The sequence below is a fragment of the Labrus mixtus genome, chromosome 14 (assembly GCF_963584025.1).
Source record: "Labrus mixtus chromosome 14, fLabMix1.1, whole genome shotgun sequence".
Taxonomy (NCBI): Eukaryota; Metazoa; Chordata; class Actinopteri; order Labriformes; family Labridae; genus Labrus; species Labrus mixtus.
Window position 1 is genome coordinate 8,395,881 of NC_083625.1, and position 27,977 is coordinate 8,423,857.

The 27,977-nt window shown below is 41.7% G+C and overlaps 1 protein-coding gene across 3 annotated transcripts; it reads left to right on the top strand.

The window, feature by feature from the left end:
* Positions 1-614: 614 nt before the first annotated feature.
* Positions 615-27,385, top strand: LOC132987873 (pecanex-like protein 1). Of its 3 annotated transcripts, XM_061054843.1 has the most exons (36): positions 615-969; positions 1,897-2,384; positions 3,328-3,536; positions 3,618-3,723; positions 4,025-4,064; positions 4,236-4,331; positions 4,839-6,575; positions 9,148-9,277; positions 9,654-9,823; positions 10,166-10,223; positions 10,342-10,483; positions 10,595-10,752; positions 11,899-12,052; positions 12,765-12,797; positions 12,923-13,094; positions 13,180-13,290; positions 13,410-13,501; positions 13,607-13,716; positions 14,677-14,782; positions 14,883-14,975; positions 15,069-15,219; positions 15,368-15,512; positions 15,903-16,080; positions 17,101-17,209; positions 17,535-17,664; positions 17,743-17,801; positions 17,893-18,108; positions 18,589-18,842; positions 18,959-19,189; positions 20,199-20,302; positions 21,039-21,186; positions 21,296-21,526; positions 22,181-22,455; positions 22,547-22,716; positions 23,717-24,129; positions 24,313-27,385. In XM_061054843.1, exons 2-36 carry the CDS (start codon positions 2,232-2,234, stop codon positions 24,463-24,465), a joined length of 6,837 nt encoding a protein of 2,278 aa, XP_060910826.1. In that variant the 5' UTR covers positions 615-969; positions 1,897-2,231; the 3' UTR covers positions 24,466-27,385. The 3 variants fall into 3 exon arrangements, with proteins under 3 accessions (XP_060910826.1, XP_060910825.1, XP_060910827.1); XM_061054842.1 differs by lacking the exon at positions 615-969 and having other exon boundaries at positions 1,558-2,384; XM_061054844.1 differs by lacking the exon at positions 615-969 and having other exon boundaries at positions 1,558-2,384; positions 15,906-16,080.
* The last annotated feature ends 592 nt before the right edge of the window (positions 27,386-27,977 follow it).

Here is a 27,977-nt window from a genome sequence, read left to right on the forward strand (position 1 = left end):
GATATTATGACGAGATAATCTTAAAAATATATATCTCAAATATAATGCAAAACAAAAAATAAAAAATTAATGAGTTAATAAAACAGAGTTTTTTTTACTTGTCTATGCCAAATTTGTTTCTTCAACCCCTCGCAATTATATGCATATTTGGATTCAATATATTTATTCTATACCTGTCACCTGCAAATTAATTGTATATTGTATACTATATCGTATTATTTAATTGTATTTCTTATTTGAATATTTGGCTTTAGTATTTGTATATTTGTATATTTTCTGATATTAGGCATCTACAGGCTGGCTCCAACAATATTTCGTTGTACTTGTACAGTGACAATAAACATATCTTATCTTTTTGCCTTGCTTTTATGACGTCATTGTTTATTTTGGGATGTATACTAATTGTATCTTTGCTTTATATATTTTCTGTCATGTTACTTGTAAAAGTATTATTATTTAAAGTAAAAACAAAATTGTCCTTCCCATGACGTAAGTGCCTAGGACCAATCAGCACCATGGCAATCTCTCTCTCTCTCTCTCTCTCTCTCTCTCTCGCTCTCTCTCTCTCTCTGTGCGTGCGTGCTTGCGTGCGTCCGTGCGTGTGTGTCAACTAGTTGTTAGCTAGCGCATAGCTACCCAGTCAGCTAGCTCGTTGAAACATTAAAACACAGGGACCAGTTTATGCCAAATAAACAGCTGTCGTTCGTCATGAGAGAGGACCGCCGCTCCCACTGCACGTCGGTCAACCTTTGACGGCCCGAGGACGAACGAGGGACTTCCAGAAAAACAATGATTAGTTTAGCCAACGCCAAAAAAAAAAAAAGTGAAGCTACAGTTTCTGGACAGCCTTGCTCGTTAGCATCCTGAGAAGGAGAGCTCTGAGATTTTTTTTTTTTTTTTTTTTTGCGAGGACTGGATGCGGAAGGAAGGAAGGAAGATATGAGGCAAGCTGGACAGCTAATGCTAATTGTAAGCTACGCTGGGATCCCAAAATGTGGGGGGACGTTTCACTTTGAGCGTATTTATTTAACGTATCGAGCCGCGCTAGCACTTAGCTAATGACGAGCAACTTAGATTCACCTCAGCGATGAAGGGTTAAGCTTGTTGTTGCAGGAATGGTCGTTTCATTTACCCAGTTTACGCTTTAGGGACATTACCCAGGTTGAAGTGCTGATACAGGGCCTTAGCAGTAGCTGGTAACTGGCATTCTCATGGTGTCAAATGTTTGCTGTAGTGTGTGTGCTGCTTCTTTGGATTGTGTTTGCAGATTCATCGATGTGATTGTAGGAAGTTGAATGGAGTCTACCCACCAGGAGGAAGCTAAGCTAAATATCCTGTTTTAGCCTGCTTAATGTCAAACAGAAAACTTAATCTTGGTAGCTCAGCATTGGCCTGGGCATGAAAATTGTCAGCTTTGTCATCAAAATCTGGACATATATATTGACTGTGGGGTGTAGTTTCATTGTTGTTTTGATATAAGTCAGTCTAGTTTGAATCATCACAGTACGTGCAATCTGCTAAAGTAATTGTAACCTTTGTTTTTTTTTTTAGTGATCTGTTAAAATATAGGCATAAATACAGTCTGATATAGCAGCTGTGAATGATAAAGGTCCAAGAAGTGAAGTGTTAAACAAACGCTGTGATGTGTTTTCTAAATTAATTCAAGATCTGTTTGAAACTATATATAAAAAAAAATGCATAGTGTCATAGTCACAATGTGGATTATAGAGAAGTTCATTCAGTAGAGAAGACACTTTGAAAGTGCTGACAGATTTCTAATTTGACATTGCAGTTAATTTTCCATGAACCTGGTGATTGCCTGGCGTCCTCGCTGAATGTGATGATCGTTATGTGGCCTGGAATAATGAAACAAACCAGTTTTGATCTTTCTTACAGATGAATGTGTTTTCATACAGTCAGTGGGTTACCAATGTGCCAAAAAGTCACTCTCCTGATTACTCAACAAGGATTAGGCTAGAGTGTGGCAACATCGGTGCAGAGAGAGAGCACATACTGGCACAAGAATATGCAAGGACTCTTTAATTCAACTGAAGTATACATATCCAAGACACAAAACTATTATCCTTGATGAACCACTCTTGGTTAACCTGCCATCCCCAATGGAAGTGCCATCATAGACACAAGATACTGTGGCTCGGACTACAGCACAGTTTTTTGAGCTACGTCATTGGAGGAAGCATTTCAGCTTCTGTTTGAATCTGGAGGTGGAAATGGGTTCCCAAGCTCTTCAGATACTGCGACAGGGGGTATGGGCCTCACTCACAGGTGGATGGTATGTGGACCCCCATCAGAGCACCTTCTCAAACTGCTTCCACCTCTACCTGTGGATATTTCTCCTGGCCTTCCCCTTTCTGCTGTACATGGTAAGCAAAATTTAACAGTATCTTACTGCCAATTTTTTTGTTTACTGCACGTGACAGCTGCACAAGGGATTTGTTTTACATACTGGTAATACATGGTTGACAGGTGAAAGAGCAACCATTGCATAAATTACATGTAGTCTAAATATGAAATATGTATGAGATCATAAAAACATTCATAATTGAAACACACCTTATTCAAAACGGTAGCAAATAAAAAAATAAAGTGGGGTTTCTTAATATCTTTTTTCATCACAAAAATAAACTATGCTACATTCACCTGCCGACTTTATAATGATAATTTGGAGGCAGTAATACTTTGGAGTCCAGTAGGACGAGCAGGTCAATAGAAGGTAAAATGAAAGAAAATGCTGCAAATTTACATTTGAATCGTCCATTGAGCTTGTATTCAGGGTGTATGCTAAACAGGATGAAGTGTGGTATGTGATGGTAGGAGCAGGAAACTAGCAACATCTTGAACATGTGAATTTAAAACTGAAAGTGTGGGGGATTCGCTCACATTTGTATTGTAGCTCAGTTCAAAATTACTTTTGTAAACCCCATAGGAAAGCTCTGTCTTTCTTCTTAAACAAAAGCTTAAAATGTGTGGTTCCATGTGCAATCCATTGTTTTTCATGGTTGCTCTGCAGTGGCCAAAAGGATGGCAGAGTCATCATAATCATTTTTTTAATGAGTACAGTTAAATAGCCTTTCCTTTTGTACAACATTATTTTAGAGAAATGTTCTCAATAAGCTTCTTAATTGGAAGGAACAAGGGACATTTGCTTTTGTAATAATAGGAACCAAGCACCGTGTGTAGTTCAAGGTTGTTGTAGTTTACATTTTTACAGCTATTTTTTAAATAATCACAGACAATAGTTCCTAGCAATAGTCAGCATTGTCCCATTTCTGTATTTCTACTCAGTTTCTTTTATTGTCTTTTCAGGCTCTTCCTCCTAGCTTGGTGGTAGCTGGGGTGTACTCGGCTGTGGTGGCTGTCTTCTTCACCGCCATCAAGGTGGTAAACTATCGGCTTCATGCTATGTTTGACCTGGGGGAGACCGTGGAGAAGAAGCAAGCCTCACTCACAGCGGACGCCCCAAAGATGGAAGATGGAGATGAAGGTTCAGGAGCCCATGATGGGAACCATCACAGGTAAGAAATATTTTCTGGCTGATTTAGTAGAAAGATTGGGAAATCCCAGGGATGTTAATGCTTTCATTTTTTTCTTCACAGGGATAGTCATGTTGGAGTGGAGATGACTGTGTTTCGGAAAGTGAATTCAACACCCCCAGTCCGCTGTAGCTCTCAGCACTCTCTGTTTGGATTGAACCAGGTTTCGGTGAGGATTTCCTTGTTTTCCAGTGGCACGCAGTCCTCACGGTTACTCCTCCACCTTCACTTTTACTTGAGGGAAAATGTGTAAATTTTAACAAGAGTGTGCCTGAACATTAATCATTGTCTAGCTAAGACAATGATTAAGAACATTTCTTAAGTCCTCGATACAGACTGCTGGTTACAGTTTTTTATTAGATCCCAATGTTGTCATGCTATATATTATAATATATCATTATAATGATATTGTTTATACAGTTCATGTTAATGGGTTACCTCTTTTGATTCACTGTGATTTTTCTTTTCAGGAGTTCTTACCTCAGCTGGAGGATTCAGGGGGTACCAAGGGTAAATATCAGATTAGTTTTTGTACCAGTTTTTATTTTTAAAAGTTGCTTGCATTTCATAATCTTAAGTCTTTTCCTACACAGTCCTAACAAAATGAACTGTATGTCACAGATAACTGCCAGTTTTGTGTATTTTGAATATCCACAGCTGCTTTTCTTTCTTTGACCTTAGATATCAAAGAACTAATGAGGGAACAAGGCAGCAATAATGTGATAGTCACGTCAGCTCACCGTGATATCCTACGCCAGAGTTCCCAGGACACCATTAGTAAGTCTCCTTTTCAATAAACATAAACAATACACACAATGAACACCGCCCAAGTCTTCCTGAATGGAAACAAGTAGCACTCACAAGCCCTAGCTTTGGGCATAACAATACTGTAGAACTTCTTCTTTTGTGTACAGAGCTGTACTTTCATACAGCTTTGTACATATTTATTTCCCGTTGTTAGTCCAGTTACTGTCCACTTATATCTAAAGTGTACTTCTTTCATTTTGTAATATATATTTTTAGTCTACTTTGCACAGGCTGTTCCTGTTTTGTTTTTCATGCTACTGCTCTTTGTTCCCTTGATTTGCCCCCTGGGAACGAATACAGTTTCTTAATTGAATAGAATTCCATTGCAGACATGGCTCTAAATTCTAAATTCTCTCCATTAGATTGAATGGTAGTGCATGCATCCACAATTTAAGAAAACAATAAATAATAGTTGTGTTTTTTCCCCTGTATTCCAAAGTGCATCTCAATCTGATTTTGATCTTTCTTACTGTAAAGGGGCTCCTGGCGTGGTCCAGTCCTGCATCGCTGCTGCTCTGGGAGGGGATTTCCCTGCTCTCATGGGAGTGTCAGCTGGGTTTGGAGAACCTGGAGCCTGTATGTCTATCCCCCCTTCACCTTCCAGTCAAGAAGATGGAGGTGAGAAAGAACAGTTGCAGGAAGTGGAGGAGTTACCCGAACAACTCTCTCAACAGAGTCCTGAGGACAATGGGTTGGGGGCTTATTCTCCCCTTGGCCCCTCTGCTGAATCTGAGAGTCTGGGAGATACTCCCCTCAGCCCCCTCATAAAGAGCAGCTTAAGTGAGGAGCTGAGTGAAAATCTCCTGGGTTTGGGCCTTGATCCTGTAGCGTTTGCACCAGGGACTGAGCACCCAGGCAGCCGCAGTGGGGTAGCGCTAGCTGCTGGATCAACAGACAGCTGTTTCAGTGCAGGTGGAGCCACCACAGACCGTGAGACATTAAGTACTGTTAGCAGTTACCGCAGTGAAAAAACTGATTCCACTCAGCTGGAAAGTCCTTCGTTCAGCCAGCCACGGCCTACAGATGCACAGGCTTCTGGCTCAGCACCAACAATAGGCTCCAGCATCCCCAGACCCACAGAGGATCCGGCAGGACAGGGTGGCAGTGATACTGACAACCTGTCGGACAGTGTGCTACTTCGATCCCCTTCCAAAGATTTCTCCCACAGCCAGGGGCTAGACAGGACGCTTGTTGAAGGAGAGGACTTGCCACCTCTACTTTGTGATATTGCACATCACCCTCCACTCCAGAACTCTTCCCCTTCAAGTAGTGGTCACTCAGAGGTTTGTGATTTAGACAGAAATGTACAAGTTCCTCCTCTACCCCCACCTAGGCAAGCCAATTCAGTGCCCTCAGGGCTGGCCCTGGGTCTGGTGTGCTCTGAGCCTGCTTTGCCTATATCCTCTACCCCCTTTTTGCTGCCTGACCAATCTGCTCTTCAAGCCCAGCAGGTTGTGCGCCCCAAAGACTTAAAGCTGCTGCGGGCCAGCGGCAGTAGTGTGGGGCACAGGCCAGGCCGAAGGAAAGCTCCAAGAAGGCGAGCTGGAGCAGGGAGTAGTAGTTTTGACTGTGGCTCCTACAGGCGTCATCACAATCACAGACAACACAGAGATTACATCCCAGTGAGAAACCGACTGGGAGCAAAGGCTTACAGTGAAAGTTTGTTTGAAGATTCCAGTGACGAGGACGATGGCAGCGACATGAGCGCTGGTTCTAGTCTGGGCTCTCAGAGGCGATACAGCTCCGACGATGACGATGATGATGACGACTCGAGTTCCTCTACCTCCTGCTACTCCCCTGACCTCGCTAACACTGGCATTACATCCCCACTCCCTGCTGCTGCTCAATTGCCTTCTCCGAGAGAAGGGGATTTACCTGAACCTACTGGCCCCTCACATTCTCGTGCTGCTCAGCGCTCCTCAAGCACGGCGAGTGCTAAGACTCATGCTAGAGTGCTCAGTATGGACGGGGCCGGTGGAGGCCAGAGTACCACAGCGGTTTTGCCCTCTACTCTACTTACGATGCCCTCCACCTCCACCCCTGCACCTCGCACTCTCACCATCTCTAAGTCTGATCTGGAAGCTCGCAATATCCACACTGACGGCTTCCCTGGCACTCATCATCATCGGCTGGATTCTCTCGGAGGCTCTTGGACTGGAAACCAGATGGGCTGGAGGACAGAGGAGCTGGTTGAAGAGGGAGCTGTGGGTGGAGGTGAGTCGTGTCCAGATTGTTATAATTATTAGATGACCGATTCGTTTTTTTGGTGCAAGTAAAGGATGATCCTCCTGGGATGGAGCAATGAGTGTTGTATCCAACTATATTGGATTAATTACTTTGTGTTCAACCTTCCAACAGCAAAGTTTTCTCTTTGAAATTGAACACCAAGTGTCTGAAGCTGAAGTAGGATAATACTCATTGAATGTATAAACAGTGCTGACAAACAGTATAATCATATTGGAATGATATTTGCTGCCTAGCACAGTGTTTGACTCTCTGCAAATGTAGTTGTTTGACAGTGTGATTTATCATCATATCATTTTAGGGCTAATATGAGTCATGAAAGTGAAAGTAAACATATCATTGACCTTAAATCTGAGCTTCTAGATTTATGACTCATCCTTGTAGTTTACAAATGACATAAATAAGTAAAATTTTCAGATGAATAAAAGGAGCTGCTACTTACTGACTTCTTGGTCACATTTCTATAAAGCCACATTAAAGGTGGAGTCAGTAGCGTTGCCCTTTGCAGCTTGTTAACACAACATTCAAACTGGGCCCCTCCTGCTACACTCATCGCCCCCCAGAAGAGCACACTCACTGTAGGATGCAGTGTGTATATTTACTGCTTGTACCTACACTGCATGCTAGCACATGCTAACCAGCGGTGTTTGACACCTACCTGTCCAACAAAAAGTCGACCAACTCTGCGTCAGCAGATAAAAGCCAACCCAAGGTTCATCCTCGTTTTGCAATGTGTTTTATCCTGATTATATTTCTCTTCTTTGCCCTCAGCCACATCCGTCATATTAGCCGGTTTGATTCGTGTCCAATCACTGTATTGTATCCACTCTTAAAAACACCTGCACACTGTGATTGGCTAGGGGAAACACATCAGCTCCCTGCCAAGAATAGTCCTGAGTCAAGCAAACCAAAATATTAAATGCAGGCAGAGGACAGGTTCTCTGCAGACACAGTCACCACCACACATGTATGGAGGCCAAAAAGTGATGATTGAGTGGCAGTACTACTAAGTCTGTACTTTATTTTTTAAGAAAAAGCTACTGGCTGTACCTTCTAATGCCTCAATGTGTAACAGAACAACAGAATGGGGGAAAGCCATGTGGGGTTTACTGTCTTTGGTGGCAATGGGCAGAGAGCTTTTTTAAAAAAACCAAATACCTGTTCAAATAAATAATTCAATGAGAGATGAAAATCAAACTACAGACTCATTATGTCCTCTACCTCCACTTGATTGAGCCCCATGATTTTGTACATCCTGGTGCACTCAACCACTTATGTGGTGTTTAAAGTTACTGGTGTGCTTTAGAAGCTGCAACATGTCAAACAGGAGATTTTCATGACTGCAAACATTCTAACTCGGTTTGTCCAATAACTGAGTGTTTATGTTGCTTTCATTTTCATGTCTTTCAGTAAAAATGCTTAGACACACTGTTTCTGTATCACTTCACTTTAAGTAAGCGTAACATTTATTTAAAAAAAAAAAACTATCCATGTTTCACCTTTCACAATCTGCACTGTCCAACGCTTTATAAAAGTCAATACACTGTGAGCTCGTGTTAGACTAATGACTGTCAAGTGTCTAAGGAAGATGTCCAGGTGAGGCATTGTTCCCAAAGGAAGATAAAGTATAGTTAAAGAAACAACTTTGAATCCATTTACAGGATACATTTTACTGGATTTAAACTGTAGCTGTTCTTCAGTCCATTAGAACACAAATATTTCAACAAATCAAATGACTCTTTAAAGGCTTTCTATTATATGTGGTTTTTCACACTTAAATGTATAAATCAAGTATATCCTCTGAAAATAACTCTGTGAGTAATGACTGTCTACAATGGGTGTAACACCCGAGTCCCACTGTCTGTGATGCTTTCCGAGTTTTCCGAGTCCTATCTTCACTTTGTTTACATCGCCGGACGGCCGGCCGGCTGGCTCATCCCCTGGCATATAAAAGTTGTTTAATTGAGGGACTAGAGAAAAGAAGAATAACATACTGTACTCACTGCTTAATTGAATGTCACGTAAGCGTTTCTAGATCACGGTCATTTCGGGTAAATTTACATGCAGTGTGAAGATGCGTGCATAATAAAGATCGCTAGCATTAGCATGCTAACACAACAATGCAGCGTGAGTTGTTTTGGTTTCATGCTGGAGCTCAAGGGCGACATCTGCTGGATCAAAAAATCGCATATAAAGCCTTTAACAGAATTGGGCTGTTTTTTGTCTCATTTACTTTAACCTCTGTTTTGTTTTTTTAAGCTACAGTTGACACAATATTCAAACATGTTGAAACTCAATTCTCATTAACTTGTGCCAATGTAGGGTTGTTCTAGCTGACTAAATAGAGAATGGTAAATAGTTTTGGACATAATGTTGCACAATGCTTCACCTTTTAATACTCATGGACATTTAAAAGTCTAGTTATAAGCTAAGGTAGATTTTGGTGGACATACAGTATGTGACACTAATTGTACCTTGTATGTTGTACACTGATACTGTAATGTAACCTACTGCACTGATGTAACTGATAACCCTTCTCTAGCTATGGCTGCAGAGGATGGGGGCAAGCATGACTCAGTCAGCAGTGTGAAGAGGACCCAGGCCATCCGCAGGAGACACAATGCTGGGAGCAACCCTACACCGCCCCCGTCCACCATGGGATCCCCTCCCAGGTTCGTCAACTCAGCAGGGTTTTAGCTGATACCCTGCCTCAATTGAGACTTTATCTGCCGTAAAGTCTACAAGGCTTAAAATTATGAAAGCAGTTGTTGAGTAACAGTTATTCCGTTTTAGTGTTTTCAGGAATAATGCATCCTCAATTAAAATTCTTACTATTACTACCGTATTGAGAGGACATATTTCAAGGTTGGTAAAACAAATATTCACAGCAAGTTTTGGAGAATTAACATAAAAGGTTAATAAATAAAACTAGCTCTCAGGGAACATACCAGTATCAACAGGATTAATGGATTTTATGCTCAACACTACCAAAATAAAAATTTTAAGATGATGCTCTATTTTAAACATTTTGTGGTTTTGCTCCTATAGCCTGCAGGACCTCCAGCGAGCGAGGACCTCCTCTCATTCACGGACGCGCACACTTCCCTCGGCCTTCCAGTTCGCCTCCTCACTCCTACTGCCCCGCAGCGGCATCCACGAGGCCTCCACCTTTGACGACACATCCGAGGGGGCCGTGCACTATTTCTTTGACGAGAGTGGTGAGTTGGTAGCGTTTAACTTTAATTTTAACATTCTTTTGAATGTTGAGATTTAAAATAAGGCTATCATTTCTGACATTTTAAAACAAAGCAACTACCAGGAGAGCCCTAGCTTAGCATCCTTAAATAAAGGCTAGCATGCATGGGTTATGTGCCTGACTTTGTCTCCTCTCAGCGCAGTGTTTTCCTGATTCTAAGGTCGGTCTGGTTGATTCTAGATCGTTCTGTTTTATGTTGATTTTAAAGCTTAAAAAACTACATTTTAAAATATATTTATTATTTATTGAAATGTATCTAGTAAATAACTCTTATGCTTTGAGTTTTCTTTGTGTTGTGTTACAGGAGTGAAGAGGTCCTACACATTCGGACCTGCTGGAGGTGGTTATGAGGATCCAGTTCAGTAAGTAAAGACGTTATTTTACAAGGTGGCCTTTTTATGAAGACCATAAAATTGAATTTGATGCAAGAAAGCAATTACAAAAAGCTATAACTTTATACCATAAAATCTTTACTTGCAGGGAAAGGGAGAGACAATCCCAGTCCTCAAGCTTCACCTCCACCGAGGTCCAAGAAGGGGCTCCAGTCCTGTCCTTGCTCCAGCCCAGACCTGTGGTTTTACAGGGTATGCAGGTGCGCAGGGTGCCTCTGGAAATGCCCGAGGTTAGGATTTTTTGATTTTTGATGTGGCAGATTATGTAAAGGAGTCGGGATACTCTCTACCTCAGACTGATCTTGCTGTTTCTCTTTCTTGATTTCTCACTTTGTATCTAGTTTGATCTGGATCACGAGTCCCTACAAGAGTCCCAGGAAAACACTCTGATGATCGAGGAGAAAGCCAAACCCAAACAGTACTATCGCTTTTGGGTGCTCCCTGGGAAGTGGCTCAGGGTTCGATATGATCGATTGGCTCTTCTGGCCTTACTGGACAGGTAGGCCAGACTGCTGGAATCAGACAGAGAAATAATACTTTGTTCTTTTTCTGGGAAATAAATGAAGCACTTGGTACTTGGTTGTCCCTGATATCATTGACCAATATGTAATAAATTATGTATGGCATTGTTTATTCCCTTTTATCCCTTTGTTTACTTTGTTCTTTAAGAAAAAATGTTTGCCCTGGCAACAAAAAAATCCAAACAGAATGTTTCGTTAATTATTAATGTGTTGACCAAATCTTTGTACTATTTTTAGAAAGTGAAGCAATAGTAAACTCTATAAAAAAAAAGTACTAGACACGAACGTTGACTGCAAAGCAGTGAACGGCCTCCTGATAGTTTGAAAAAATAGATTTAAAAATGCAAGCAGAGCAAGTCATCTATGAAAAAGGTGCACGAAGTCTGGTCCAAACCTGTCATACAAAGCATTCTTGTTTCTCCAGAACACTTGAAACCACAGCGCCTCCGTGAAGAGGCCGCTGATTGTTGATGCTGAAGAGGTTATGATCCGTTCATTGACAGCTTTCAAAGCCAAAAGATAACTGAGTGCCACTAGTGTAGTGCATCCTTATTTCAAGATACAGAAGAAGTCTGTTACTTGAATTCAGAAATCTGAGAAAAATTGTTATGCTTAGGTTGTTTTCTTGTCATCTTAGCTTTTCATTCTTATTACCCTTTCATTAAACAGGTTTTTGAATATAAGTGTTTGCTTTGTATTGTATTTAATGTTCAAAGCTCTGTGAAGTTTTGATATTATTTAGACGTAGTAGTTACAGGGTTGCCTGTCAGCATTTCGTTTTGTCAGAAGAGTCGGTAGAATAAGTGTAAGCATCCGCCTACACCTTTGTCCGTTAGTAAATAATTTAATAGTTTCTATATTTTTTTATTATTTTGTATTCCCTCAGTGTACTGTATGTCATTTAATACATTATTATCGAGGGAATAAATAGTTCATGCAGACCAAAACAAACTTCTACTTCTACAGATTTACGTTTAAGCTCTGTGTCCCTTAACATTTTACATGTTCAGAAGGTATCATATCATGTAAATTGTCTTTATCCAGTAATGGGATATTTGTATAGAGCATATTGACACAGTCGGGTTCCAACATGATTTTCAAGTTATCAATTTCTCTGTTGATAGGAATCGGCGTGTGGGAGAGAACGTGTTCGCTGTTGTGCTGGCCAGTCTGGTGGCATTCCTGGGGTTCCTACTGCTGCTCCAGGGCTTCTTCAGGGACATCTGGGTCTTCCAGTTCTGCCTGGTCATTGCTAGCTGCCAGTACTCTTTACTGAAGGTACTTTTCCTCTGGATATAAAAAACCACAATGGCTGGAATCTTTTTTATTATTTATGTATGTATTTTTTTCTGTCTTAGTAGTGCATATTAACGTTTTAATTCTAAAATAAATAGATACATCCTAAAAGATGTTAACAAAAAGAAAGATACTGTTTTGGTAATTCAACTTTGAATGGAAAGTTTGATTTTTAACCATGAAGTTGATTTGAACACACTACGGCCTCCGTCAAGACTCCTACATTATTTCATATTTTTTATTTTATTACTATTTGCAGCACCTCAGCAGCCATGAGGAAATATTAAATGCAAGATAGCTGCCTTTCATTTTTTCATGCCAGAAATCTGTCCATATACTCAACAGACAGATTGCTGAATATATGGGCTATAAATCAACTTTACGTCAAGCTACAGACATCCAATAGAAATTCTGTCAAACTCCAAAACAAGATGAAGTTTAAGTTTTTTTTTTATTGATAAGATAAAATAGGATGGAAGTGTATTAACATAAAGTCATGCTCCATTTGCACAGTTTGTTCCCAGGTTTAAAAAGTTGTATATATTTTTTCCATATAGCAATATTTTTTTTTTTTTTTTTTTTTTGTAGAATAGAACTTTTTCAGTATGAAGTATCTGTAAATATTTCCCCTGTCTAAACTCCTTTCAGTGTTTCCTATTTTCTTGTGTTAAAAGTTTCTGCCTCTTTGTTTTAGAGTGTACAACCAGATGCAGCTTCTCCCATGCACGTGAGTACTGGTTTCCCCAGTTTAATTTGCTAAAATCCACTCGGAGCACACAAAAAAAAAAAACGCTTTTCACCTGATAGTTCTGCTGTAACTATGCCATGTCTTTTCCTTTTTTTACTGCACAGGGCCATAACTGGATCATCGTTTACAGTCGGCCAGTGTACTTCTGCTTGTGCTGTGTGATGATCTGGATCTTTGACCTATCAGGGCGCTCTGGCAGCCTGCAGCCCTTCTCCCTCTACGGTGTCACCTTCTTCTCTGCACAGTTCCTGCTCTGTGTCAGGGATATGCTCGTTGGTAAGTTTGCACACGTGACTCAAAACATCAGCATTTATTTTGTTTAGTGCGTGTGTCTTACATGTTTCTCTCTTTTGTCCCACAGTGTTTGCCTTGTGTTTCCCCGTCATTTTCCTGTTTGGGTTGCTACCTCAGGTCAACACTTTTGTGATGTGTCTGCTGGAGCAGATCGACATGCATGTCTTTGGTGGAACTGGTAAGAACATGTCTGCACAGTCAGACAGCATGATGATGTCATATCTTGTGAGGAAATTAGGGAGAAAGTGTTGGAGTGACTAAAGACTGACTGATCTCTGTTTTTTTTCCCCCCCTCAGCCACTACCAGCCCGCTCTCGTCTCTGTTTAGCCTCTTACGCAGTGTGTTGGTGGCTGCTCTGCTGTATGGGTTTTGCCTTGGTGCTATCAATGTCAGTCAAACAGAAACATCATGTGTGATAATTGAAGTGTACAGATTATGATTCAGATTAATTGGTTATGGCAGTCCTTAATGTAGTGTTTTTATTTTCCTTTAGGCACCGTGGGGGGATGCCCATGTGCCAGTACTATTCTCTGTGTTTTGTGGCCTCCTCCTGGCTTTATCCTACCACCTCAGCCGCCAAAGCAGTGATCCCATCATCCTTTGGTCAGTATTTGGTTCTACCATAGTCAACATGAGCCTGATTTTAATTGGACATTTTATCTCATTTATGATGGATTAACAGTTACTTGTGATGTGTTAACTCAAACTGCACACCTGAAGAAGAAACACATCCAAACATGGAGTCTAACAGATACATGTCAGCAACTTTGCAAAAATACATTTTGACTCAAAATCATGTATTTAGTGTAAAGCTAGTTTGTTAATTTTTGTGTTCTAATTTTGAATCAGTGCTTCACAGTTCGTGTCCACAGATTCTGACCTGAAATGTTAACCCACAAGACTTAAATCATCAATGACAGTGTTTCCCATCACATACACTACATTTGTCACTCGCCTTGCTCTCTACCACTCGCCTAAGTGTGGCGAGTAGCGTCTGCTTGCTCTGTAGGGGATCGGAGAGAGATAGATGTCCGCTGTCATGTTCCTCGTTTGTTGCAAAGATTGAGGTGCGATACCATATTCCAAATTTAAACCTTCTATACACCGAGCCTCCTGACAACAGGCTCACCTCGAGTGAAGCTTTATAACAGATTTCAGTTAAACTTAAATTTTAGCACTTCTCCACTGCATAACTATTTGTCCCAGATATTAAACACACTCTGGATGTGCCAACCACATCTCTGTTTAATTGTTGCAGCTGTCTACTGGATCTCAGATGCAGCCTAAAGCATCATTTTAGGTGTAATGTCTATTTTCTTAATTTTATCATCTAAAAGGAAGGAAGAATTATGTAATTGGTGATGAGTGCTGCCGAAACACAAGTGACCCACGCACAGAAGAGAGCCTGAACACACCCTGTTTAGACAGTGATGGAAGACTGATGCTGCTGCTGCTCAGCTGCTGACAAGCTGCTCACACTGCGCAGCCTTTGATGTTACACCTCAGATTTTTCACTGTTCTCATTTTGATTTTTTTTGGATATTTTTATACCTCTTCCTTCAGGTCATTGGTCCGGTCTAAGTTATTTCCAGAGTTGGAGAACCGAACACCAGAAGAACCCCCTGTGGAGATCAAGGACCCTCTTCCTGAGAAACTGCGTAACTCTGTGGTAAAGATCAGTGCTCACCCGCCTGCACAAACAGTTTCACTTTTAATTTCATGGTGTCAGTAATTTTAAAGTGTTATGCCTTCTCCACGTCTCTTTGTAGAAAGAAATCCTGCATTCAGATCTCGTTATGTGTCCCCTTATGGCTGTGATTACCTTCGCCATCAGTGCCAGCACAGTTTTCATCGCTCTTCAAGTCAGTCCGAGCAGGGTTTATGATCCTTTACCTACAGCACATTTCTCAGACGATAATTTTGCTAATTTCTCTCTTTATTCCCCCGATCCACAGCCTGCTCTCAGCTTTGTCTTGTACATCCTGGCTGGAGTTGTAGGCTTCATCACACACTATCTGCTGCCTCAGCTCCGCAAACAGCTGCCATGGTTCTGCCTGGCTCACCCTGTGCTCCGCTCCAGAGAGTACAGCCAGTTTGAGGTCCGAGGTGGGTGTCTGGCTGTTCTTTTTTAAAACTTGTCTCGCGCCCCGTGTCTGGAGGCTATAGTCCTCATCGCAGTTTCATTGGGTTTGGATCCGACCTTGGCCCTTTTGCTGAATGTCTCATCTCTCTACTCCGAAAACATTTTCTCCAGATGCTGCTCAGCTGATGTGGTTCGAGAAGCTGTACGCGTGGCTGCAGTGTGTGGAGAAATATTTCATCTACCCGGCCGTGGTGCTGAACTCCCTTACGACTGAAGCTCGGAGTGTGGGACAGTACCATAAAGAGCTGGACATCTAGTAAGCTTTGACTCGAAACATCTCCTCACATTTTCACATTTAGATTCTGTGCAGTTCTCCATCTCTCCTCCCCAATGAAATGTGCTATAGACCGGAACATTAAATTAATGGACTTGCAGAAAAACGGTGTATTGCTTCCTGCAGGATGTGCTAGGTGTTAAAGGGTACATGTAATACATCTATTACCCTTTTCCCCTTCTTAATCTATATATATTAGTTATTCTTTACATGAATCTATTTAAAGGTTGATGTATTTTGCGTTCATCTTTAGCACAGGCAGCCAGAAGCTTGCATCTGGGTTTAGAGATCTCATTTTATTTCTCGCTCTGTGGTTTGAGCCCCTCATGTCTATCTGTGTCACTGATTTCCTCTTCTTCTCGACCCCTCCAGCAGCCGGGCTCTTTTCATCTCAGTAGCGGGCATGAAGCTGCTACGTTCATCTTTTTGCGCCCCCTCCCACCAGTACGTCACGCTGTGCTTCACCACGCTCTTCTTCCACTTCGACTATCCACACTTCTCAGAAACCTTCCTGATCGACTACTACTTCATGTCCATTCTCTTCAGCAAGGTAAGGACACACACCCTGTCATTGCAATATTTGAAAACAAATAACATGAAATTATTGCATTTCATTGTTAGGTGCACGTCAGGCTGCTTAATGTGAAAAGGAACACCAAACTAAATTTGACTCTCCTGTCTAGTTGAAGGTTTGATATTTAGATCTGATCACGCTCAACATCACTGGATGTGTTTGTAGGAAATGTGTTGCGGCACCTTTAACCACACCCAACACTGATGTCACAGGGTCATCTAGTGGACCTGCACAGCAGCTGTAGGCTCATTAGTAAATAGAGTGGTGATGTCCAATGCCAAGATGTTTTCACACCTTACCTGTTTTGTTCGGTTTAAACGTGTCTGAGTCTGTTTGCCAAATTAGAGCGGTTAGTTTGCACTGGTGTGAAATCTGTCAATCACTGCAGATCAAACAACTGTTCCAAGACCGCTTGAAAGGTTGCTCTTTTTTGTGGGAAGAATATGAACCGACTTATATTTATCATTGCTGAACCTCTGAAGACCACAAGAATATCTGGTGGATCTTTGGAAACAATTTTTGTGGAGGAGAAGGTCATAGTTGAACCGTCTCGATAAGGGCCTTATTTTTGACCTGCAGGTGATACTCATTTTCAAACTTTGCCTACAGTGATAAATGCAAAAAATATAAAAACCAATGAACAGAGCCAACATCAATCTGTGTAGTTGTCCTTCCATTTTGAAATTGGATAGTGGCTTTGAAGCAGGCACAGCCAGACAGGAGTCAACTAGTCTTTGTTAACTGCCCAGATTTTCCCCCGAAAGAAATTCAGACCAATTAGAGAGCATTTTGCTCAAACATCACACATTTTAGAACGCTTGTGAATATCCCCCTTGTGAACACAGACCAAACTTAAGGTAATTATGCAACAATTTAACAAGTAGGTGTGAAAACGCCCTTAGAGGGAGTGTCTTTAATGTCTCTTGTATAAACAGTTAAGTGTCTATGTCGTCATAAATATTGTATTTTTATTGTTTTTGTCCTCGTCATTCTCAGATGTGGGACCTGCTGTACAAGCTGCGCTTTGTGTTAACATACATCGCCCCCTGGCAGATCACCTGGGGCTCGGCCTTCCACGCCTTCGCTCAACCCTTTGCTGTGCCCCGTATCCTTTAGTTTGATTCATTTTATGTCCATGACAATGTATTGTCCACTTGATCTTATTACACAAGCTTACACCAGAGCAGAAGAGACAGAGCTACTGCTTTAGTCTGATTATGTTGAGAAACTTTCATTTGCAGAGTTTTAGTGTTAAATGGTAATATTGTTAAAGTGTTGTTTTTATTGTATTTTATATTTTCTCCTTCCTCTTATACCTGTATTGTACATTTCCAGAGGAAGTCACCAGGACTGTGAATATTAAGGGGATTAAAGACCTTTCAGCAGATCATTTGATTTCACGGAGATATCCTTAACTCGTGTTACTTCAGACTCTGCTGTGCTTTTTGTTCAGGCCATCTTCTCAGCCATCTTCTCCACCCCTCTCAATCCTGTCCTAGGCAGCGCTGTGTTCGTCACATCATACACCAGACCTGTGAAATTTTGGGAGCGAGACTACAAGTATGTTTTTAAAAAGTTGTGTAAATGTGATAGAACAGGATTTACATCCGGGTTTGATTCCATATGTTGTTTTTACAGCACCAAACGTGTCGATCATTCTAACACCAGACTCGCCACTCAGTTGGACCGCAACCCAGGTATGCTCTAACATATGTTCTCAATGTCACTGTTAAACTATTCTTTGTGATCACTCTATAAATATGGAATTGGGCTTTTCTACTCTTAAAGGCGCGGACGACAACAATCTGAACTCCATTTTCTACGAGCACCTGACACGCTCTCTGCAGCACAGCCTCTGCGGAGACCTGCTGCTCGGCCGCTGGGGCAACTACACCACCGGCGACTGCTTCATCCTGGCCTCGGACTACCTCAACGCTCTGGTGCACATCATCGAGATCGGCAACGGCCTGGTCACCTTCCAGCTAAGGGGTCTGGAGTTCAGAGGTCAGCAACAAGAAATGATGGGGACTGATGTGTTTATCTTGTGTTTAGAATGATATCGTTTTTCCATACCAGTACCATTATTTGTTAAGTTTTTATCTAATACTTCATTTGTGCCAGTTCTCAGTGTATTTTTATCCATCGGGAAAATAAAATCAGTTTCATGGCTGCAGGTTTATTTTAAGGTTGTTCAAGAAGCTAAAAAAGATAGCTGTTGTGCGTCAGTCTCTAAAGAGAGCTTGTCACTTGCCAGTAAAGACAGACTTTAAAGTCTAAAACAATAAATCTATATCCTCTTATAAAAACATTTGAATTATGCACACACACAGATTGTTTATTCTTAAAGTCCTTAATTTAGTCCAGTCAAATAATTGAAAAAAACTGTAATTTATGTTTATTTTGCATCATGTTTTACAGACTAGAATCCTACAACTTCACACTGGGAGGCTTTTTGTTTAAAACAGTCATTTCTATTCTGTGCAGGTACCTACTGTCAGCAGAGGGAGGTAGAGGCCATCACAGAGGGAGTGGAGGAAGACGAGGGCTGCTGCTGCTGTGAGCCCGGTCACCTCCCACACATGTTGTCATTCAATGCTGCCTTCGGACAGCGCTGGCTGGCCTGGGAGGTGGCCGCCACTAAGTACGTACTAGAGGGCTACAGCATCAGCGACAACAATGCAGCCTCTATGTTGCAAGTATTTGACCTTCGTAAGATCCTCATCACCTATTATGTCAAGGTAAGCCACTGACTTCAATGTATTTAATCTCTTAAAGTATGCCTTTTGCCTTAATTTAACTACGCCATGTTTTCAGCTCAAGGCTCAAATCTGTGTTTTATCATTCCCTTGAATAGAGCATCATCTACTACGTGAGTCGCTCCTCTAAGCTGGAAGAGTGGCTGTCCAATGAAACCATTCAAGAGGCTCTACGGCCGTGTCTTGGGCCTAACTACGTAGACAGTGACCCCACCTTCAACCTGAATATTGATGAAGACTACGACCACAGGGCCTCGGGCATTACCCCCTCCTCATTCTGCATGATTTACCTGGACTGGATTCAGTATTGCAACAGCAGGCGTCAAACGGTCAGTCTACTAGCTAACCATCTTCTGATACTTTGCTGAGCTGAACCAGTAGTCAATAAATGATTGATGTTTTTTGAAACAGAAAAGTGGAAATGCACAACACCATTACCTAAGCCAGGAGCTGCTTGTTTGAGTTGCATATGCTACTCTTCTCAGTATAACACAATTCTTTAATGACAATTTCACACTGAGTATTTCTGACATGAGAATCAACTATTACATATTTCTAATATTGGTACTTTAAAGTGATAGTTCTTTCTTCCTTTTTTGAAGCGAGGTTGTATGAGGTACATGGCAGTGGTAGGTGTATCAGCCAAAGGAGGGTCCGCTTAGCCCCTTTACTGAGAAACGAGAACTGCATAATAACACAACCATGGTCCACACGATATGTTAACCTTCGTAAAATGCACAGTCAGAAAACTGACTTGTATTCACAAACTTCACAGCAATTTACATGCTCGGTCAGCCGGACAATCTTTAAACATTTATTGCTTCAGGTAATCGCAAACTGGGATGCAGTTGTATCAAAATTCTAAATATAAAAATCAGTCTAATAGGCAAAATCCAACTTGACTCATACACTATAGACCCAGTTCGCTGCAGGCGGAGAAAGAAGTATGTGGTGCGCTGAAGTACTGCTAATACAAAGTTGCTTGCTGACAGCAAAGTGAGGCAATGAAAATATTCTCAAAATAATGTACACTAACACCGTCATTGATTTTCAAGGTTGGTTTTACTCTAAAATTAAACACTACAGTACCCTGTCTACAGCTACAAATAGCCTAGCTTCTTTGCCAGCACTCTGACCGGTTTCTCAGTAAAGGAGCTGAGCTTGAAACATCTCCTGTGGCTTTCTATTGACAAATACCTCATACAACCCCACTTATAAAAATATGATCCATCCCTTTAAGTAATAAGATGCTCATTCAAAAATCTACTCCTGGTCCAATCTGAAAAGTATTTGTAGAGCAAAAATTTTATTTATCCTGACCTTTGAATTGTGTTGCAGCCGGTGGCTTGTGAAAGAGATTCTCCGCTGGTCAACATGTGTTTCGGGCTTTGTATCCTGGGAAGAAGAGCTCTGGGAACAGCCTCCCACAGCATGTCTGCAAGGTAAACAACCAGCCCAGACCAGAGTATAAAAAAGATGAGTGACATGAGAGCTCCCTAAAAGTGAAGCCAAAACATTTGGAGCGCCCCCTGCTGACTAGCTGCAGTATAGGTCATAAGCTCCGCCTCCTTTGTGTTACCAGATAAGACATGGACTGAACTATAAATATAAATACATGTCAAATTTTTCTCAAACATTGTTTCTGTCTTTACAGTTAGATGTATTGTGGTAATTTATGTCCAAGTGTTCATTTTTAGGATAAGTTAATTTTTATTAGTTAATTAAAATTTAAAAAATGGTGTGAAAACGCCATGTTTGACAGGCTTGTTGACATATGCAGCTCCTGCAGCGCTGTATGCACTGGATTAGCCCAAAAGAACAGGGATAGGAAAGGTAACGAACACTAACAATTAAGTAGTTTAACTTCCTGTAACCATGAGTGTCTGCTTCAAACGAAAAAAAGAATCTGTTCTGCTGTTGACTGTCCCTACCTGTGGTATTTCTGCGGTTTTATTTGAGTGAAATAGGTGTTTCAACTTTAGCTCCAAATGAAGTTACCAGAGCAGTATGTCAGCGTCCGTCCCAGGTTCTGGGAGGAAGTGGTGACGTGTCAGTCGTCTTTATATACAGTCAATGGGACATCTAGTGGACTGTACTCTCGTTAACTATAACTACCTGGCACTGCACATACATGATCTAGTTGTATGCAAGACACATTTTTTTGTTTTCTGTTTAAAGCCTGGAGCCATTCCTCTACGGCCTCCATGCTCTCTTCAAGGGCGACTTCCGCATCACATCTCCCAGGGATGAATGGGTGTTTGCCGATATGGACCTGCTGAATCGAGTTGTGGCGCCAGGAGTGCGGATGTCCCTCAAATTGCATCAGGTAGCTTTGCCTCTCACAATGTGAAAATAAAAAAAAAGCTCTTAGACTTTGTGCAGGGACTGGGGCAGTTATTATTCTAACCTAACACTGTAATCTGCATTTCCTCCAGGACCACTTTACATCTCCAGATGAGTACGAGGATCCTATGGTTCTGTATGATGCCATCACTGCCAATGAGGAGAAGATGTTGATATCTCATGAGGGTGACCCTGTGTGGCGCAGCGCTATTCTAGCTAACATGCCTTCACTGTTGGCTCTCCGCCACATCATGGATGACGGCAGTGACGAGTACAAGATCATCATGCTCAACAAGAGGTTCCTCAGCTTCAGAGTCATAAAGGTCACAGCTCTTCATATTTCTTTGGGTCTTATTATTATTACAACTTGATTAATGGTTGTTGAGGTTCATTTGTAATTTTTATTTTTTACAAAATTCAGTTTGCATTCATGCTTTTCCTCATCTAAACCACATAAATGTAATCAGTGTTTATCTGAACACACTGAATGAGCATGTTGATTTTTCTTTGGTGAACTGAACGAGTCAATTTGCAACTTAGGTTTGAGAATATAAGCGTAGCTCACTTTGGAGACAGTGAACCACTGCTCACGTTCTGAGATGCCATGCACTGTGTGCCAAAGTTTGATATGCAGCACGTGGCATGCATCTTACATGGCATGCTTTTTGAAATAGAAGCTTTATCTGTTTTTTTCTGTGATGAGTCTACCTGTGTCGTCACACAATGCTTAATGCTGAAATGTTTGTCTGTAACAGTTACGTAGTGATTAAAGCATGCTAAAAATAAATACATAAATGAACATGAACCAGTCCACTTTTTGAACTTGGTTCAGGATTTTAGAATGGGAACTTTGAACCAGTTCATTCTAATATGTGTGAACTGAACTTTAAGTAAACTTTTTTGAGTGTGACCTTGTAAAACACTGGATGTAAAGATGTTCATATTGAGTTAATCCATCTTTGTGCTGCCCCCTACAGGTGAACAGAGAGTGTGTGCGTGGGCTCTGGGCAGGGCAACAGCAGGAGCTGGTTTTCCTGCGCAACCGTAACCCTGAGCGTGGCAGCATTCAAAATGCCAAACAGGCACTGAGGAACATGATCAACTCCTCATGTGACCAGCCCATCGGCTACCCAATCTACGTGTCCCCCCTCACCACCTCATATGCAGGGGGGCACAACCAGCTCCGATCTGTGTGGGGAGGGCCCGTCAGCCCACACAACATTTACACCTGGCTCATCAGCAGCTGGGACAGGTAAGGGGTCTAAACGTTTTGAGAAAAACTGCATTCAAAGGACGGAGATGGTTGTTTAAACGTCTCCACTTCGTTACTCGTCTCTCTGCAGGTTACAGAAGGGCTGTGGTGCTGGATGTAACAGCGGAGGAAACATTGAGGACTCAGACTGTGGAGGTGGCTCCACCTCTATCTCCACCAACCCTGCCATTCACACCACCCAGAGCACACCCGCCTCCAGCCTCCCCCAGTCCCACATCACCACTGTCCAGCCCCCCATGGGTAAGAAACAAAACGAAACACTGTACCCTCCGCCTTTCGTTTCAAATTGTTTTAAATAGTTTTGTGAAAAAAGGAGAATTTCTGGACATCTAAAGACTAAAGTGTGTTATCATATTGTAAGCCTTAGCCACAAGCTAACGGTACAGCAAATGATGTTGTGATAAGTGGGATCCAGGTTTACGTCTGCGTGGCATCGTAGCAGACCAGATTCAGTGCTGTCTTATTGTATTTTATTCTGTGCACGCAGCTAGGAGCGTAGCTTAGTCAGTAGCTCAGTGTCGTTCTTTCTTTCGCTCGTATGCAGTCAGGTGTGAGCAGGTTGCTATGGTTACCGGGGAAGCTGTGTGTCCGCCCACTAAAACTTTCTCATGACCTCCTCACCCCAGTTAATCAAAATCAAGATTCTGTTCAAACAAATCTGTTCTGCACTTCATGGCTGCCTTGACAAAAGCTTAAGTGCCGATATTTTACTATTTACCGAGACAAAACCAGTAGTTCCAGGCCATGTTGTATAAACCTTCAAATTAACTTACATAGGCTACAGCCTACAGCTATAGATAATGTGCTGTGCTGAAATATTTCTGTATTGGAGTTGTTTTTTTTAATGATTGAAGTGTGTGGCAGTGGGGTTTCCTTCTTTTTAATTGAATGCCAATCACTTCCCTGTATTTTGGTTTCAGGAGACACAATGCTAAACAGATTCTGTATAAAAGGGGAGCTGTAAGTCATAGCTGATGTGTAAAATTTAATATATGTTGATATTTTTGCACACAGATTGCCTTTAAGGAATTCAGGCCTGCTGTCCTGTAAATAGCATGACATGTTCTATACTCAGATCAAAAACTGTTATTAAGGTCAAAGTCAGATTAGCTTGCCAAGTTTGAAATAATACAGTAATTGGGTCTTATTCTGATCACTTATCAAAAACAATACTTTCTGTACCACAGGTTTTATCACATGCCAAATAATAATAGCAGGCTAAACATCTTTTCCCACTTAGGTACAGACAACCCTTTAGGTCCAACCCAGAGCTGGCCTCACCATCCACAGCCTCTCCCCTTAGCTCTTCTCAGCCAGTCAGAGGGCAGGATGGAGGCAGGACTGCTCTCATCCCTCCAGCGAACGTCCTCCATCCAGGGGCTCCTGGGCCATCAACTGTCCAGCTCACAGCTCTCCTTCAGCAGCTCCTTGGCTCCTCCACCTCTGCCAGGCCCAGAGCGCTTCTGCACCGCAACCCTCCTGGAAAGTGCCGGGCACAGAGCAGGCCAGCGGGCTGGCCTCAGCCTCGGCCAGAGCAGCGGACTTCACTATGAGAGCCACTTTGGCAAGTGGAGTTTTTCAAGCAGGAAGGGCTTTAATGGACCAGCTGCAATGGAGCTTGAAGGAGGACCAGTACAGACCATACGCACACAGGTGAGGAGGCTGCTGCTGTGTTTATTGTTCACTCAAATGTAACTTGAACAAAATATATTTATTTTTGGCTTTTTGTTAAGAGACTCATTGGTATTGAAAGTTCATCTCTGTCAACCCTAATGTCTTTACCTGTGCTGTAATGCTGATTTTGTTGGATACTTTTTTTTGTCTTTTCTCTCTCAGCCTGCTCCTCCGGCACCTCTACAAGAGGTCAGTCTGACACTAGATCCTCTGGGAGCCACACAGAAGCTGGACCCCACCCTGCTGAATGCAGGGGACCCCCCCACCCCCCGAGAGGAATCCACAGAGCTGCCTTTACTCGAGCACCTGCGCTGAGTCTGCACCGGGAGAAACCGAGTGACATTCTCTGCAGCGAAAGCACACTGCGGTCGAATCTGGACTAGACCCCAGACTTATTCCACCCTTTGGGACTCATTCCATCAACCCTTGTTTAACTGAGCTTTACATGATTTTTAGATCCTTTAATGGCCCCTGCAATACCGGATAGATTCAGTCACACACATCATCCCTCTCCTTGTCAGCCAAAGGAGTAAAACATCTGACAGCATGCTGAGCTGATGTAGATCAGATCGTCAAATCCTTTCAGCCAAAGTCAGATTTCATCATGACTCATAGGCTTGAAGATATTCTCCTTTTTCTCTAATGAAGGCACGCAGTGTTTTTATGGACAACCATGAGGTTGAAATAGTAGTGACAGGCCAGAAAGGCCAGTGCAATTAAAAGGGATATTTTACTTGAGGATTTATTATTTTTCTATACTGGAGAAAAGAGGATCGACTCTGACTTTCTCTCACTTGCCATCTGCAGCAATTTTTTTTCTTTGCATAACCAATTAAAAAAAAAAACATTATGTTGCTGTATGTGCAGGTGAAAGATATGTTGAAACCACGATAAGCCTTGTTTTGTTTTTCCCAATTAGACCACCCTCACTGGACCTTCAGTTGTGTTTCAGACTATATTTGACTGAACATATTGACCAAGTTCAGGAGCCCCTGGGTCATCTTTTCCTTCCCTGCACATTAAACATATTCGACAAGAAGAAGAAGAAGAAAAAAAAACGATCCTCACACCAAAATCATCATCTTTGTGCTCTGGCCTATTTCCTACAGAGGTGCCTGACCACATCAACACTCGACAGGTCTATCTTTGAACAAGTTTCAGGGAATAAAAAGAGAAGACTCCCCTTCATCCCTGCCAACATGTGGTGCTTTTACCGCTAGTTTACAGTCTATGTAGATAGGGACACAAGTCCTGAATCTGAAATTGGAGAGGTGGGATGACTTTGGATGGAACAGCTGCACTCGGATCCCGGTCGAGTGGAGGATAATTCCAATCTGAGAAAATTGTGTTGATCACAAACTAACAAACTGGGAGGGTAAGACACTTAAAGCCTTTTTTTGTTTGGTGAGTGGAATGTTCTTTTTTCTTTTTGACTTTACTTGAAGAGTTCCTCAGTGTGTAAGGTGCACTGAGTTTGTTTCCTTTGGATTACCGATCAACAAGGCCCCCTCTGATCAGATACGCTCACTTCATGACTTTCTCGATAGCAGGGACCCAGGCGGCTTTGTGCAGGGAGCTCTATTTTCTCCCTCCTGTTTCTATACTACTGCTTCTGCATCTCCTGCTACTACTAATAAACCCACTACACTACTGCTGTCTCTACAACAGTTAATCCAACGTTTTAGTTGGAAATAAACAAGCTGAATAAATACTGAAAGCAAAGGAGGAATATTTATTTGATTAATATTGTCTTACAGATATCTTTGATGGGGTTTGTCAATATTGTATGCTGATGTATTAAATTGGGAATCTGCCTTCTGTTGACTGTACTTCCCACCCCTCCCTCTTCTTAATTTGTTTGGTGTCATCACATTTGTATCATCTCACCAATGGCTGGTATTTTTTTTAAAGTGTGTAAAATAACTGGAAGTATTTCCTGAGAAGTCATTTGACATTGGTTTCTTTCCCACTCTTGCACTCTTTTTTTTTTTTTTTTTTTGTTCCACCACTGTGAAAGGCAAATGAAAAAACTGATCTCAAGGGTTGAAATCGATCATCCCATGCAAAGAAGAAGCTGGACACAGATGTTTCCCCATGTTGGATGTTTTCCCAGTGCTTTGTCCCAGTGTGCCCAGTCTGAAATGACATCTTCCTTCAAACATGATACAAGAAACCTCCTTTGTGTGCTCGTTCTCTCTGCAAAAGAAGTGGAGTTCCCCCCTGTGAGAAACTTGAAAAGGAGGCCAGTGTTCTCAGGGTTTAAAACGGGGAGAGAAATTGACTTCTCCTGTGGAGCTTTTTGGCCTAAGGCACAAATTAAAACTGAGGCGTGTTGAGTACTGGGTCACACTGACACATTACAAAAGAGGCCTCTGTTTGAAATTTCTCGAGGTTTTTTTTATTTTTTATCACTCTATCTTTTGAGTGCCGTTTTGTCCCCCCCCCCCCCCCCTCACCCTCACTCACACACATTCAGCTTCTGACAAAATCCAAACAAGGTTCACAATTAAAGCCTCTTATCTTTTTGTAAAGCGTATTTGCAGCCTTAAGATTTCTGTCAGTCTCGGCTGTGAAGAAGCGACGACAGGTCAAAAGTGCGTCAGTCTCCCTCTTTAAAAACACACTAGTAACTCCCTCAACTCAGGAAAAACAGAGACTTTCTGATCAGTGCTGTTTTCTGTTTTTCTTTTCCTCCTCATTCATCTTCAATCCAAAGCACCAGGGACTAATATTGTTTTTTTAATTTTTTTTTTTAATGTTTGCTGGGAGTGAGGAAAGCACAAGTTCACAGTCAGACGTGGGTGTCAATAAAAAGGGATTTCTTAATCTCTGATATTATGTACAGCATGTTTGGTATATAAATATATATTTAAAATATAAATCTATTTTATTATTATTGGATTTTTGGGGTTCTTTTACATTTAAGACGCCATGTTGAGGTTTAGGGGAGGGACTCTTGTGTTTACCCGTCAGAGGGAGGGGCTGAGTGGAGAGGGGCAGTCTTCACTTTTAAATGTGCAGTTTGGGAAGAATCAGTTCAAACTTCTTTTGCACAAAATGTATCATACACCATCCCACTTGTTTTTTTTTTTTATTATTGTAGTTATTTTGGGAGCAGGGTCTTTATTTAAGAACTTTAAGTCGTCGTTTAATGTTCTGTACAGTTTTTTTTTATGTGATTTTTTTTTTTCTCCTATTTAAATTAAAGGTTTTTGTGTCTTTGTTTTCAAACGAACAGCTGTGAGTGGCTTCATTTTCTCTTCCTTTGTGCTGTTACTGTCTGGACATTACTTTAATTATTACTTATGTTGAAACCTTAGAAATGATGGTGACACCACAATATCACTTTTGTCCTCTTTACTCTTCAGTCGAATGATTCAGAGACGCTCTCTAAATTGCAAAATGCTTGGGGAATTAGAGTAAGTGTACAAGCAGTTAACCTTGTTTAGCTCTAGCTCGTTGTTGCCACTGATGCAGACTTCTGTCCATTCTACAGGAAAATGCTTCAATCCTTGGCAGAAACTTTAATTACGTCTTTTGATTTCCACGGTTAAGTAAGCCTGCTGACCAAGCTGTGTGTTTTGCATCGGTGATTGTTTCTCCTCTGCTGGCAGACGTACCTTCACTCTCAGAGGCATATGGTCCTCTGCAGCACGTCAGGATGATTCTGTGGGTCAGAAGCCTCGTGTTTTAGCTCACCTGCTTCAAGCTCCTTTGTGATGTTCTCAGTTTGTTGCAGCACTCAGGTCTGTGTTGAGCTTATAGTCATCACATTCAGAGTGTTGTTTTGAGGAGAGGTATTTTATGGAGCATTTGCAATTCAATTA